Genomic DNA, 12545 nt, shown 5'->3' with positions numbered 1-12545 from the left:
TTTTTTAATATAATTATCTATTATATTTAATCATTCTTAATTAATATAAGTAATAAAATTTTAAAACTATTTAAATTAAAAATGGAATGATCTTTGTGTCGATTAACAATTCTTCATGTTTATATATTTAATTTCATGCAGAAACAAAAGAAAAAAAAACCCAAAAAACCAAAAAAAAAAAAATCCCATTTCTAATTTATCATTATTTCTTTTTATTTTTGTCCTATTATTTAAATTTTTCCCTTGTAAAAATCTCCAATATCTACTTAAAAAAATTCATGAGGTCGAGACTCTTGAGAGTGAAGGTGTTTCTCTGAGAAACTCACACTTGGCCCTCCAATACCCAGAAATTTTCCTTCACTGTCTTTCGGTTTCTGGCTATCCAAACATGGACGTAACAACCACGACCACCAACCTCCGCTCCTCCTTCTTCAGCACTTTGCAGCCTCGTTTCACACCATTTGCATCCGCAAAATCCTTCACAAACTCACTCAATTTCACGAAAAAACAACGACCTCGAATCACATGCCAAGTATCAGCTGCCACCGTTGAAAAAAAATCAATCGCCAAGGCACAAAGCGACGTCGAATCACTGTTTTCGAGTTCAGCCGATGAATTCGAGAACAAGAAGTACTCAAACAAGCAATCAAACACGGGGGCTTCCAGTATTTCATCTGGGGTAAAGTTAGAAAACATAAGCAAGAGCTACAAAGGAGTGACTGTATTGAAAGACGTGACATGGGAAGTGAAAAAGGGCGAGAAAGTTGGCTTAGTGGGCGTTAATGGAGCGGGGAAAACGACCCAGTTGAGAATTATCGCAGGGCAAGAGGAACCCGATTCGGGGAATGTGATAAAGGCGAAGAGTAATATGAAAATTGCGTTCTTGAGCCAAGAATTCGAGGTTTCAATGAGCAGAACGGTAAGAGAAGAGTTTATGAGTGCGTTTAAAGAGGAAATGGAGATTGCTGGGAAGTTGGAGAGAGTGCAAAAGGCTTTAGAAAGTGCTGTTGATGATATGGATTTGATGGGGAGACTTTTGGATGAGTTTGATTTGTTGCAGAGGAAAGCACAGGCTGTGAATTTGGATACGTTGGATGCTAAGGTTAGTAAGTTGATGCCGGAGCTAGGATTTACGGCTGACGATGGAGATAGGTTGGTGGCATCGTTTAGTAGTGGGTGGCAGATGAGAATGTCGCTCGGGAAGATTTTGTTGCAGGTATATTTTCAGTTTAGATGTTGTATTAATGTGTATTTATGATTACTTGTATTTGTTGATGTATAATGTAATGTGTGAGTCTTATCAATAATTTGGTGCCTAGTGAATGCTTGAGATGATTTTGTAAAATTTGACTAGAAGTAGAGGTGAAAGCAGTGTCTTTTTATTAGGAGATTGCTAAGATAATGGGGTTGTTGTCACTTCCTCAATTTTAATGGTGGTTAATGGTATGGCAGGGTGCATCTTTGAAGTTTGTTTAACTCTTTGATTACTGTTTCTGCTATTAATATTCTACAAACTTGATTTGGGGAATGTTTGGGATTGAGCTGCTGTAGCTTCTAATCCAAAGTTGTGGAATGGAATCACAGTCATTAGTTCTCAAGTATAAGGGACTTAGTGGTTGATAAATACTAGCTGTTAATTGAAAGTATTAATCAGTGTGATACGGGTGGTTGATTGTTGACATATATCTTCATTTGCAGGATCCAGATTTATTGCTTCTGGATGAGCCTACAAATCACCTTGATCTTGACACAATTGAGTGGCTTGAAGGTTATCTCGGCAAGCAAGATGTGCCAATGGTTATCATATCTCACGACAGAGCTTTTCTTGATCAGCTGTGTACTAAAATTGTGGAAACTGAAATGGGTGTGTCCAGGACGTACGAGGGAAATTATTCTCAGTACGTATTGGAAAAGGCAGCATGGATTGAATCTCAGTATGCTGCATGGGAGAAGCAGCAGAGGGAAATTGAGCAGACAAAAGACTTGATAAACAGGTTGGGTGCAGGGGCAAATTCTGGGCGTGCTTCTTCAGCTGAAAAGGTAAAATGACATATGTTGAACCTTGATTAGCACAGTCTCTTCAGTAATGTAGTATTAACATCTTTCTCTTACGAAATCATCATACAACATCTTAATAACTTCTAATCGAAAGTCTGAATGATAATATTTATGAGATGCAGTCTATTTCTCTTATTTTATGGATACCTCAGTTCCTAACTCAGTGGTTTTTCAATCTCTTCTCTGGGTAAGAACAGAAGCTGGAGAGGCTTCAGGAAGAGGAACAAATTGAGAAGCCATTCCAACGGAAACAAATGAAAATTAGGTTCCCAGAGCGTGGAAGAAGTGGTAGATCTGTTGTAACAATTAAGAACCTGGAATTTGGATACGAGGATAGAGTGAGTTGGGTTACTTGATTACATAAGGATGTGGAAGTTGAACGATTTTTTGTTTCTGTATTAGTACCAATGCATTTTTAGCTCTGACATTGCTTGCTTTGTGTGGCAGCTTCTGTTTAATCGAGCAAATCTCACAATTGAAAGGGGAGAGAAAACTGCCATCATTGGCCCAAATGGTTGTGGTAAGAGTACTTTGCTGAAATTGATAATGGGTTTAGAGAAGCCAAGAGGAGGTGAAGTTCTGCTTGGTGAGCATAATGTCCTACCAAACTATTTTGAGCAGAATCAGGTGGGTTGCTTTCATCAATGCTATCCCTTTTCAGTTTAAGCCAATAAGTTCTTTTGACCTTAATTTTACTTTCAGAGCTAAACAAATTTCCATTTCTGATTTGAGTGTAATTAACTTTTTCATTTAGGCTGAGGCACTTGATTTGGACAAAACAGTACTTGAGACAGTAGCAGAAGCTGCAGAGGACTGGAGAATTGATGATATAAAGGGCCTCCTTGGTCGTTGTAATTTCAAAGCTGACATGCTTGATAGAAAGGTTTCCCTTTTGAGTGGTGGTGAGAAGGTAAACCAGACATTAGTTTGATACTCTTTTTGGAATTTTTTCACTTTTGAGAACAGTCATTCAACTTTTGTGGGTTTCACTAAAAATGTTGCACTTTCAAGCTTATGCTGACAAGTGCTTTCATCGTCTGATGGCATTTGGTTCATAAATAGATCATCTTACTATATTAGTGTTACCATATACTACCTGCTAAGCTATTGGGTGAAACCCTTATGGAACTTTGGTGAGAGGCCTGATCGATTATTTGATGAATGGAGATAAATAAACCATCATCGCAGTTCCTGTCATTGCTTTGCTGTCAATTCCAGAATCCTGTCATCGTGCATTTGTTTCTGCCGCTGTGTGTTTAACTTCAAGAAAGTCGTCAATTCCAATATAATTTCAAGATGGGTGCAACTTTCCTTTGGAGATGACACATTTACTTCTGTTGCTGTTCCACACAAAGATGCAGTTGGGTATAGGATTTACTAATATACATATGTCTTATACTGATGTGGTTTACTACATTACAATCTTGCCTTATAATAACTTAACCTTATATAGGTTTTTTGTGCTTAATTGACATGTCTTGGATCGGTTCGTTGTAATTTGAATCAGGTGCTCAAATAATGTGTATAATGTCTATATAAACCAGTTCTTGTTATTATTTTTCCTTTCATGCTTTGTCTTTAACGTGACAACCTTGCAATGCATTCTTTGCTTTATCTTTTTTTTTTCCTTTTGGGTGCGTCATTTCTTTTTGTTGCTCAACTTCATTTTGTTTTCACACATTAATTCTGGCTTAAAGTTGAAATCTCTGTTGTCTTCTTGTTTCAAGGCACGTCTTGCATTTTGCAAATTCATGGTAAAACCATCAACTCTTCTAGTTTTGGATGAACCAACTAATCACTTGGATATTCCTTCAAAAGAGATGCTCGAGGTTTGATTTCTTTTTTCTTATTTATAATCTTACATTTTATTTTAATTAATCTTTTACGATTCATCATATAACTCAAAGGTATTCCACACACTAAAATTCTTCTATCAGGAGGCCATATCAGAGTACAAGGGCACAGTAATCACAGTTTCTCATGACCGATACTTCGTAAAGCAAATAGTTAATAGAGTAGTGGAGGTTAAAGGCAGCAATTTACAGGACTATGCTGGTGATTACAATGTATGTTTCACTTCTTTCTCTCCATTTCTTTTAGTTCCTCTACGTTCATATTTTTTTAAACATTTATTTTCTTTTAAATAGTAGAATTAACTTAAGCTGGAGTTTTTAGCCAATCTGAATCAAAAGCAAGTGCAGTCTTTGTGGTTCCTGACTATTGAAGTTTCAAAAATTAACAGTATTACCTAGAGAAAAACCTCGATGCTCGGGAAAAGGAGCTTGAACGTGAGGCAGAGCTCGAAGAAAGGGCTCCAAAAATCAAGGCCAAATCCAAGATGTCAAAGGTAAGTTTCTCTCTTTGGTTACATCATGACACAGATGATTTCATTGTCGTAAGTGCCATCTCACTTTCTTCTTAAAAACAGGCTGAGAAGGAAGCTCGGAAGAAACAGAAAATGCAGGCCTTCCAGGCAGCGAAACAAAAATCAAAAGGCTCGAAGAATGCAAAGAGATGGAAATGAGAGATAAACCCAGTATATTATGCGGAAGATAATCCATTGTAACTTAATTTTGCTGAGCAAATTTCCAGGAAGCAGTATGGGCAATGGTGAGTCTGCAAACTAGGGGGTCTGCTGTATAGGCATACTGATTGTAGTTAAGGGCTGAAATGGAAAAATCTTTTGGCAGAAATTTGTGATTTTTTGCTTCCCTGGCAATTTCTGCCTCAAGAGAGTCGAGAAGCTGTAATTTATGGCATAAACGTTATGCAAACAGCATTTTAGGGCCATTTTTAGATCTGCTTATTCCTGAATAAAGTGGAATCTTACTGTCAAAATTTAATTATTTATCCACTAAACATTGCTTTCTTTTCTGAAGTAAGAGTCATGAACATGCATCGAGTGCAAAAGATTAGGCACTATTAATCTTAGTCTCATTACACATGTTCCGGGAAAAGAAAAAAAAAAAAAAAAAGGATGGCCAAAAAGAACATACCTCCGTAATTTGAAGGGCAATGCTCTAAGCTGGAACTCAAGAGCGTATATTTTATCTTCATTTTCGGTGGCTCCTTGTGACGAACTCAAGAGTTTTAAGTTCATTTTTGGTCCGGAAGAAATGACAGAAGAGACTGAGGAATGAATAAGAAAGATGAGGAAAGAAAATGAGTGAAAAAAAAAGATTAAATTTATTTTTTTTATTTAGTTAGATATAGAATTTATTTATTTTTTTCTCTTCTCCTCTCTTTATATTTCTTCAAATTAAATATACCATTAAATGATCTCTGAAAGACAACCATAATTATTTATTATCTCACAGTGTCTATTAATTGTTGTTAAGTAAAACTGAAACTTAAATCGAAAGAGAATTTATGTCGGTTAAGTTTGCACGGTGAAATATTAATCTTATATCTCACCGTCTAATGCATGGTATTAAATAGTACTCAGTGGGCTATATCTTCAAATATCATAAACATCATGAACCGTGTGATTGGATTTGTATTGAATATTAAATGAAACGGATGGGCTACAAAGGAATCAAGCAAATGGAGTATGAGAATTTGTATTGAGCAGTTTTTTTTTTTTTAGTATCTTTTATTTGATTCGTCTTTGGGTGACATTTTGCTCATTTTCTACAGTACTTCAATTTTTTTCCTCATGAACGTTAAAAACGAAAATTCAACATGAGAGGATAGGTAAGAATACGAACAAACCGAAAAATGTGTACTCATATTTATTTATTTAACTAATATGATACTGAGTACTGATATTTCATATTTGAATATGATCTGACACAATGACGACAAAATAACTTTAAAATTATTTAGTATCATAGTGTTAAGTTAAAAGTTAACATTATTTTTCGATTAACACCATATTATCGTATGATTTTACGTTATTTTTTGTTACCATTGTGTCACCATTAAAGTTTTTATCATTTTCCTATAATATTAATATCTCACAGGCTATATTCAAAAACATTAAGTTTACATTTTAGAAATTCAATAAAACAACATGAAAGAACAAGAAAATACCTAAACAACAATCACATCTTTTATATCTCTAATAGAATTATGGTTTTGACAACTGACATTTCGTAAGTTAAGATCTTTCTTTACGCTTTTTCTTAAATCCTATGCTAAATATATCAAAAACATGCACATACAAACGTATCCACTCAGTCTCAGTTGTCTTCCAAGAGCTCGTTTCTATGGAAATGCCTCGGCTCGTATGGCTGAGTCTTAGTCATGAAATCAACTACCTGCCTTCTTGTTGGAGCGTACGGCAGTGCCAGAAAATTGACTCACGTAGACAACATTATAACGAAATTAACTAAAATTCGATGAGAAAGAAAAATCACGTCACGAAACTTGTAAATATATAAGAAGAAGAATTTTATCCTTAAAATCTTTAAATTTGTGATTGTAGACTCGGTAGTTGATGAGATAACAAAGTGGAAGAATTTTAATTGGGTATAATTCAAAAAACAGCTGGATGTTTAACAGAAGGTGAAAGCGAGGGGGCGAGAGGATGAAAAAAAAAATCATTTTTGTTATTACTTTAAATTATTTTATTTGTGTCAAAAACAAAATTGATCCACTATAGAAAATAGTTCATAAAATTAACCCACAAAAAGTTAGCTTTTCTTTTCAAACAAATTATTTTTAGTCGGTTAATTGCTTAATTTAGAGGTAAGAGGTATTTTTTAGGGGTGGGCACGGGTCGGGTTGAGCATCAACCCGATCCAACCCGTATGTAGAACGGGTTGAAATTTTTCAACCCAACCCAACTCAACCCATTACATATCTCAATCCAACCCGCAGTTTTGCGGATTGGATTGATTGGGTTAGACTTTTAAAAAAAATTATTTTTATAGTATAATTAAATAGTGAATAAAAATAAATAAATTAATTAAAAAACTAAAAAAATACAAATATTAAAATATTTAGAACAAATCCAACATTTCAAAGTTTTTATATTTATATTTTTAAATTTTTATATGAAATATCAAAATTTATATAATAATTTTTATATACATACGGGTTGACCGGTTGGGTTAGGTTGATTGGATTGGGTTTTTGAAAAAATATATTGTTATAGTCTAATTAAATAGTGAACAAAAATAAATAAATAAATTAGATAAACAAAAAAAATGTAAATATTAAAATCCTTAAAACAAATCCAACATTTCAAAGTTTTTATATTTATATTTTTTTAATTTTTATATAAAATATCAAAATTCATATAATATATATATATATATATATATATGGGTTGACGGGTTGGGTTGGGTTAAAAAATCCAACCCGCAAATAGTGCGGGTTGGGAATTTAATAACCCAACCCAACCCGTTTATTTTATCAACCCAACCGAACCCGTAAAAAATCACACGGGTTGGGTCGGGTTCACGGGTTAGGCGGGTTGATGCCCACCCCTAGTATTTTTTAATTCAAGATTTTAAAATGCAGGAAAGTCTTTAAAAACTTAAAAACTGTGCAGTTTTAAAGTTTAAGAGACACAATATTAAACACAGATTTTTAATCATTAGATTATAACTCATTCAAGGGTTGAGATTAAAGCGGCATGAAATATATTAATTTTAAAAATTAGTTAACTAATGTGGGTCCACTGTGATAATAAATTATTTACCTACTCTTCTCTTTTTTAATTAAGGTATTCCCCTACATTTTTCTCTTTTCTTTGTACCGTAAGAGAATAGAAAGACTTCTATCTCAAAATGATTTACAGTCGATGATAAGTGCTCAAACTTCATTTTCAAATTAACTTACGATGAATCTAACTTTTTTTTGGGGTTATTTTCAATTAAACCTTTCTAAAAATTCAGGAATTAAAGTCATCATGTACATTGCCTCAGAATGAACTTTACTTTACTAATAGACAAAAAAAATACAATCTCCACGTTATTTTGAATTTTTTATTTTTTGTATTTTAATGTGCATCCTCATACACACTGAAAAATGACTCTCTCTTCACCTTATATTTGAAATATGTATTTTTTTTTGTATTTTAGTGTGCATCCTCATCCACACTGAAGAACGACTCTCTCTTTACCTTCTTTTGAAATCTATATTTTTTTTGTATTTTAGTGTGCATCCTCATCCACACTGGAAAAACGACTCTCTCTCTCTCTCTCTCTCTCTCTCTCTCTCTATATATATATATATATAATAAAATTGAGATTGATTAACACTCAATTCACTTATAGCACTAGATTGTCACATCTTATAACTAACTTTGTGGGATTTCCTAACTGATTAACTCGTTCATCATTGACATTAACCAATCATACAAACTTAACTCATTCATTACTAACATTAAACAATCGTACTCTTGTGCTTAGCACTCAATTTTCTTAATATCCCAATTTTAAGTTTATTAGTGCCAAGCACAAGCACAAGGGTCTCTTTCCTGTTACACATCTAGCAACTTAACTAAAAGCCTATGTATAGTCAGCTCTAGAAGTAGCAACTTGACTAAAAGGATATGTATAGTCAATTCTAGAAGTTTGATAGTAGCCTCTCGACTCAACTCTTGCTCTCTATCTTGCTATTGAGCCATTTGGATTGGATTTGGGTTTAAACCCCTACTTATTCTCCACACTTTTCATGTTTTATGTTGGTTTGACAAGTTTATTTTAATTTTCTCTAGCGTTTTAAATTTTTGCATACAACCTATTTTTCTAGTGTAATTTTTTTTAAACAAAAAAACACAGCAAACAGATTTACAAAAGCTAAATGCTCTCGTTGGCAAGTTCGATAGCTTATAAAAAGGAAAAAAAACATTGAACAGATTCGTTGGAGAGGTATGGAATATAAGAATTTGCACCAAAGAAAAACTTAGTTGATTTCTTTGTGGTGAAATTTTGTTCACTTTTCCGGTTGACTGGAATTATTAATTTCCATGTGAATGTCAACATGTGATGGTAGGTAGGATTTGTTCATGTTTGTTTATTTAACTTTTCATGATGTTCTGACACATAATTTAATCTCTTCATTAAGGTAGTTTTTTTTTTTTTGTAATTAGCAAAAAGCAGCGTCTATAATTTATTTATATTATTTTATGGGAGCTCCTATGTTACAATTAATGTAACATACACACTCAATAATAATCACACAAATAATGGACCCACACAATTTATGTGGTTGTTGTTGAGTGTGTATGTTACATTAATTGTAACATAGCATTTGCCTTATTTTATACTTTTAGATCTTGTTGACGTCAGTAAATTTTTGAATTCGTCTCGGTTAAAAAATCAAATATTCACTTGAATTATTAAATAATAAAAATTTAATTAAGAAACTAACCAAATAATAATTAGTTATCTTCTTACATTCAATTAGAAAAACAATTTACTTTCTTAAACTGATCAAGTGAGAAAAATGTAACTACTAGCAACTAAAATTTAATGAATCATGAGTTTTAAGGATAGAGGCTCTCTCCACACGCGCGTGCGCAGGTGGGTGCGAATCCATGACCGATTTGGTTGAACTCGTGTGCGCCCGCGCGTCCTGCGTATGCGAATGTTAGCCCAAAATCACCCAAGCTTGCATGACACGTTTTTAATTTTCTTTTGAATTTTTTGTAACAGTTTCACAACTCTTTGAATTCAAAATATTTGTAATAGCTTTACAATTATTTTTGGGTTGTTATGCAATTCAATTTTTGAATTGAATTATTTAAATTCAATGGCTGTTACAACAATTAAATTGCACGTATTGAATTCTGAAATTCAATTTCTATGCTGCTGTTACGTATTCACATGAGTATAAAAAGGGATCTTCCTCTTCTGTTTTTGGTAAAAAAAAAAAAAAAGAACAACCAGCACACAAAGAGCACTTCAAGAAATTCTTCCTTTTGACGTTCTATTTTCTGATTGAGCTTTGAACACTTTTTAAAATAATCACATATTTTTAAATCTCCAATAAAATTATGCTTCTAATAACTGATTTTTGTAATTCAAAGGGAAAAATATAATAATCATACTTTTTTTAATCATTTAGTAATTTTTTTGATACTATTGACGTAGATTTGTAGTCAACTTAGAGAATTAATTTATATGGGAGCGATATAACAAAATGACACAGAGAATTAACGTGGTTTGGCCTTTGGCCTACGTCTACGGGCAGAGAAAGATAAATATTTTATCAAGATCGCACTTACAACTTAATTCCCTCACTTTTTGATTTTTTTTTTCGATACCTTACACTATGAGAGACCTTTACTTTTATAGTCTTCTATAGATAAAGTCATTTTCTAACTTGAACTCTATCTAACTCTCCTCTATCCTCTAGGATTTTAATTACAAAATATTTCTGTTCATAGGTTGTAGAAGCAAATTTAATAAAGTTTGACATGGATACAATCTATAAAAAGCTGAAATATTTTGTAATTAAAATCCTAGAGGATAGAGGAGAGTTAGATAGAGTTCAAGTTAGAAAACAACTTTATCTATAGAAGGCTATAAAAGCAGAGGTCTCTCATAGTGTAAGATATCGAACAAAAAAAAAAAGCAAAAAGAGAGAGAGTTAAGTTGAAAGTGCGATCTTAATAAAATATTTATCTTTCTCTGGCCGTGGACGTAGGTTAAAGGCCGAACCATGTTAATTCTTTGTGTCTTTTTGTTATATCGCCCCCATATAAATTAATTCTCTAAGTTGACCAGAAATCTGCATCAACAAATACGAACTTATCATGTCCTATTATATGTCAATCATTTTTTCATAAATATTATTAAGTTATTAAATACAAAAATCTATAAAGAAATGTGCTCATTGTCATAAAATGTTTGTATTTCTTTCTGCACAAATTAATAATCCATAAAAATTTCGTTGCATTCTCTTGTAAGTTGTAAATAACTTAAAAAATGTTAGGAGAATTTATGTAAACTGCCTTTAAATTTGATTAGATGAACATACTATTTAAATTTAACAAGTACTTGGAAATTTTTGCTGGGTCAGGCCAGCCAGTACGGCTAAGAGAGCAGAGACGTGTTATTTGTTAAGTTAAGACATTATCTAAGGCATTTTTTTTTCAGTTATTTTGCCAAATATATCAAACACATGCACATACTAACGTATCCCACTCAAGCTCCAAGAGCTTGTTAATTTCTGTAGAAATGATTCGTATGACAAGATTCTTAAGTGGCGTTTGTTTTTTTATCTGAAATCTGAATAGACTAAAATTAGTCTGAATTCTGAATAGAGTTGAATGTTTGAATTTAAATGATATGTTTTTTTTTTGGTCTAAATCATTAAAATTAAATATTAAGTTATTTTTTTTAACTTAAAAAATTTGAAAACTAATATTTTTATATTTATATCCTTACAAATTATAAATGTCAAACAATAAAAAATATAAATAAAATAATTTATTATCATAATATAAATCATATTAAATTAAATACAACTCTTTAATATTCTGTTAACCAACTTAATTATAGTGTATGATGTTTTTATATGAATAATATTCATAAAAAAATTATGAAGATAAATAATGTTAATCTGAAGAAAATAAAAAGATAGAAATAACAATATTATACCATTATATATTATCACAAGTTATATAAAGATAGAGAATAATACTAATTATTAAATTTTATTTAGGTAAGGATGAAAATTAATAAATTAAATAGGGATATTTTGGAGAAAGTAGTTTATGAATTGATTATTTTACATTTGTCAAAAACAAAATTGATCGGCTATCGAAAGTAGTTTATGAATTTAATGATTCTAAAAATTAATTTTTTTCAGAAAAATTATTTTTAGTGGATCAATTGCTTATTTTAAAGTCAAGAGACTTTGACTATAACTTATCCTTTACTAGTATGTGTCTGGCAAAATCGATATTGATTAACATTCAGATTCACAACTAGAGCTATAATACTAGATTGTGACATTACATCTTATCACTGGCTTTGTTGTTGCATCTTATCAATAGCTTTGTGAGATTTCCTAACTATTTAACTCCTTCACCATCGACATTAACCAAGCATACAAACCCAACTCTTTCATTATTGACATTAACCATCTTAGCAACTTAACTAAAGGATATATTTGTAGTCAACTCGAGAAGCTTAATAACTGGTGCCCTCGCAACTTAACTAAAAGGCCATATATTGTCAACTCTATCAATTTGATAGTAGCCGCTGCCCTCAACTCTTCTTCTATATTTTACTATTGACTATTGAGCTATTTAGATTGTATTTGAACCTAAACACCTATTTATTCTCCACAATCTTTTAAATTTTTGAATAAACCTATTTTTCTAGTGTTCTTTCCTTAGACAAAAATACAACAAAACAATTTTACAAAATCTAAATGCTCTTTTTGGCAAGTTCGATAGCTTATAAAAAGGAAAAATATTGAGCACACTTGTTGGGGAGATATGGAATATAAGAATTTGCACCAAAGAAAAATTTCGTTGATTTCTTTCTGGTGAAATTTTGTTCACTTTTCAGGTGTGATTGGAA

The 12545-nt window shown here is 32.0% G+C and overlaps 1 protein-coding gene across 1 annotated transcript; it reads left to right on the top strand.

The window, feature by feature from the left end:
* Positions 1–265: 265 nt before the first annotated feature.
* LOC102622347 (ABC transporter F family member 5) lies at positions 266–4932 on the top strand. The gene is made up of 9 exons (XM_006494678.4): positions 266–1216; positions 1699–2040; positions 2256–2396; positions 2506–2685; positions 2813–2968; positions 3786–3887; positions 3996–4124; positions 4301–4405; positions 4487–4932. Exons 1-9 carry the CDS (start codon positions 389–391, stop codon positions 4580–4582), a joined length of 2079 nt encoding a protein of 692 aa, XP_006494741.1. The 5' UTR covers positions 266–388; the 3' UTR covers positions 4583–4932.
* The last annotated feature ends 7613 nt before the right edge of the window (positions 4933–12545 follow it).

This window comes from Citrus sinensis, chromosome 7 (assembly GCF_022201045.2).
Source record: "Citrus sinensis cultivar Valencia sweet orange chromosome 7, DVS_A1.0, whole genome shotgun sequence".
Taxonomy (NCBI): domain Eukaryota; kingdom Viridiplantae; phylum Streptophyta; class Magnoliopsida; order Sapindales; family Rutaceae; genus Citrus; species Citrus sinensis.
This window is presented reverse-complemented; position numbering and strand designations above follow the sequence as displayed.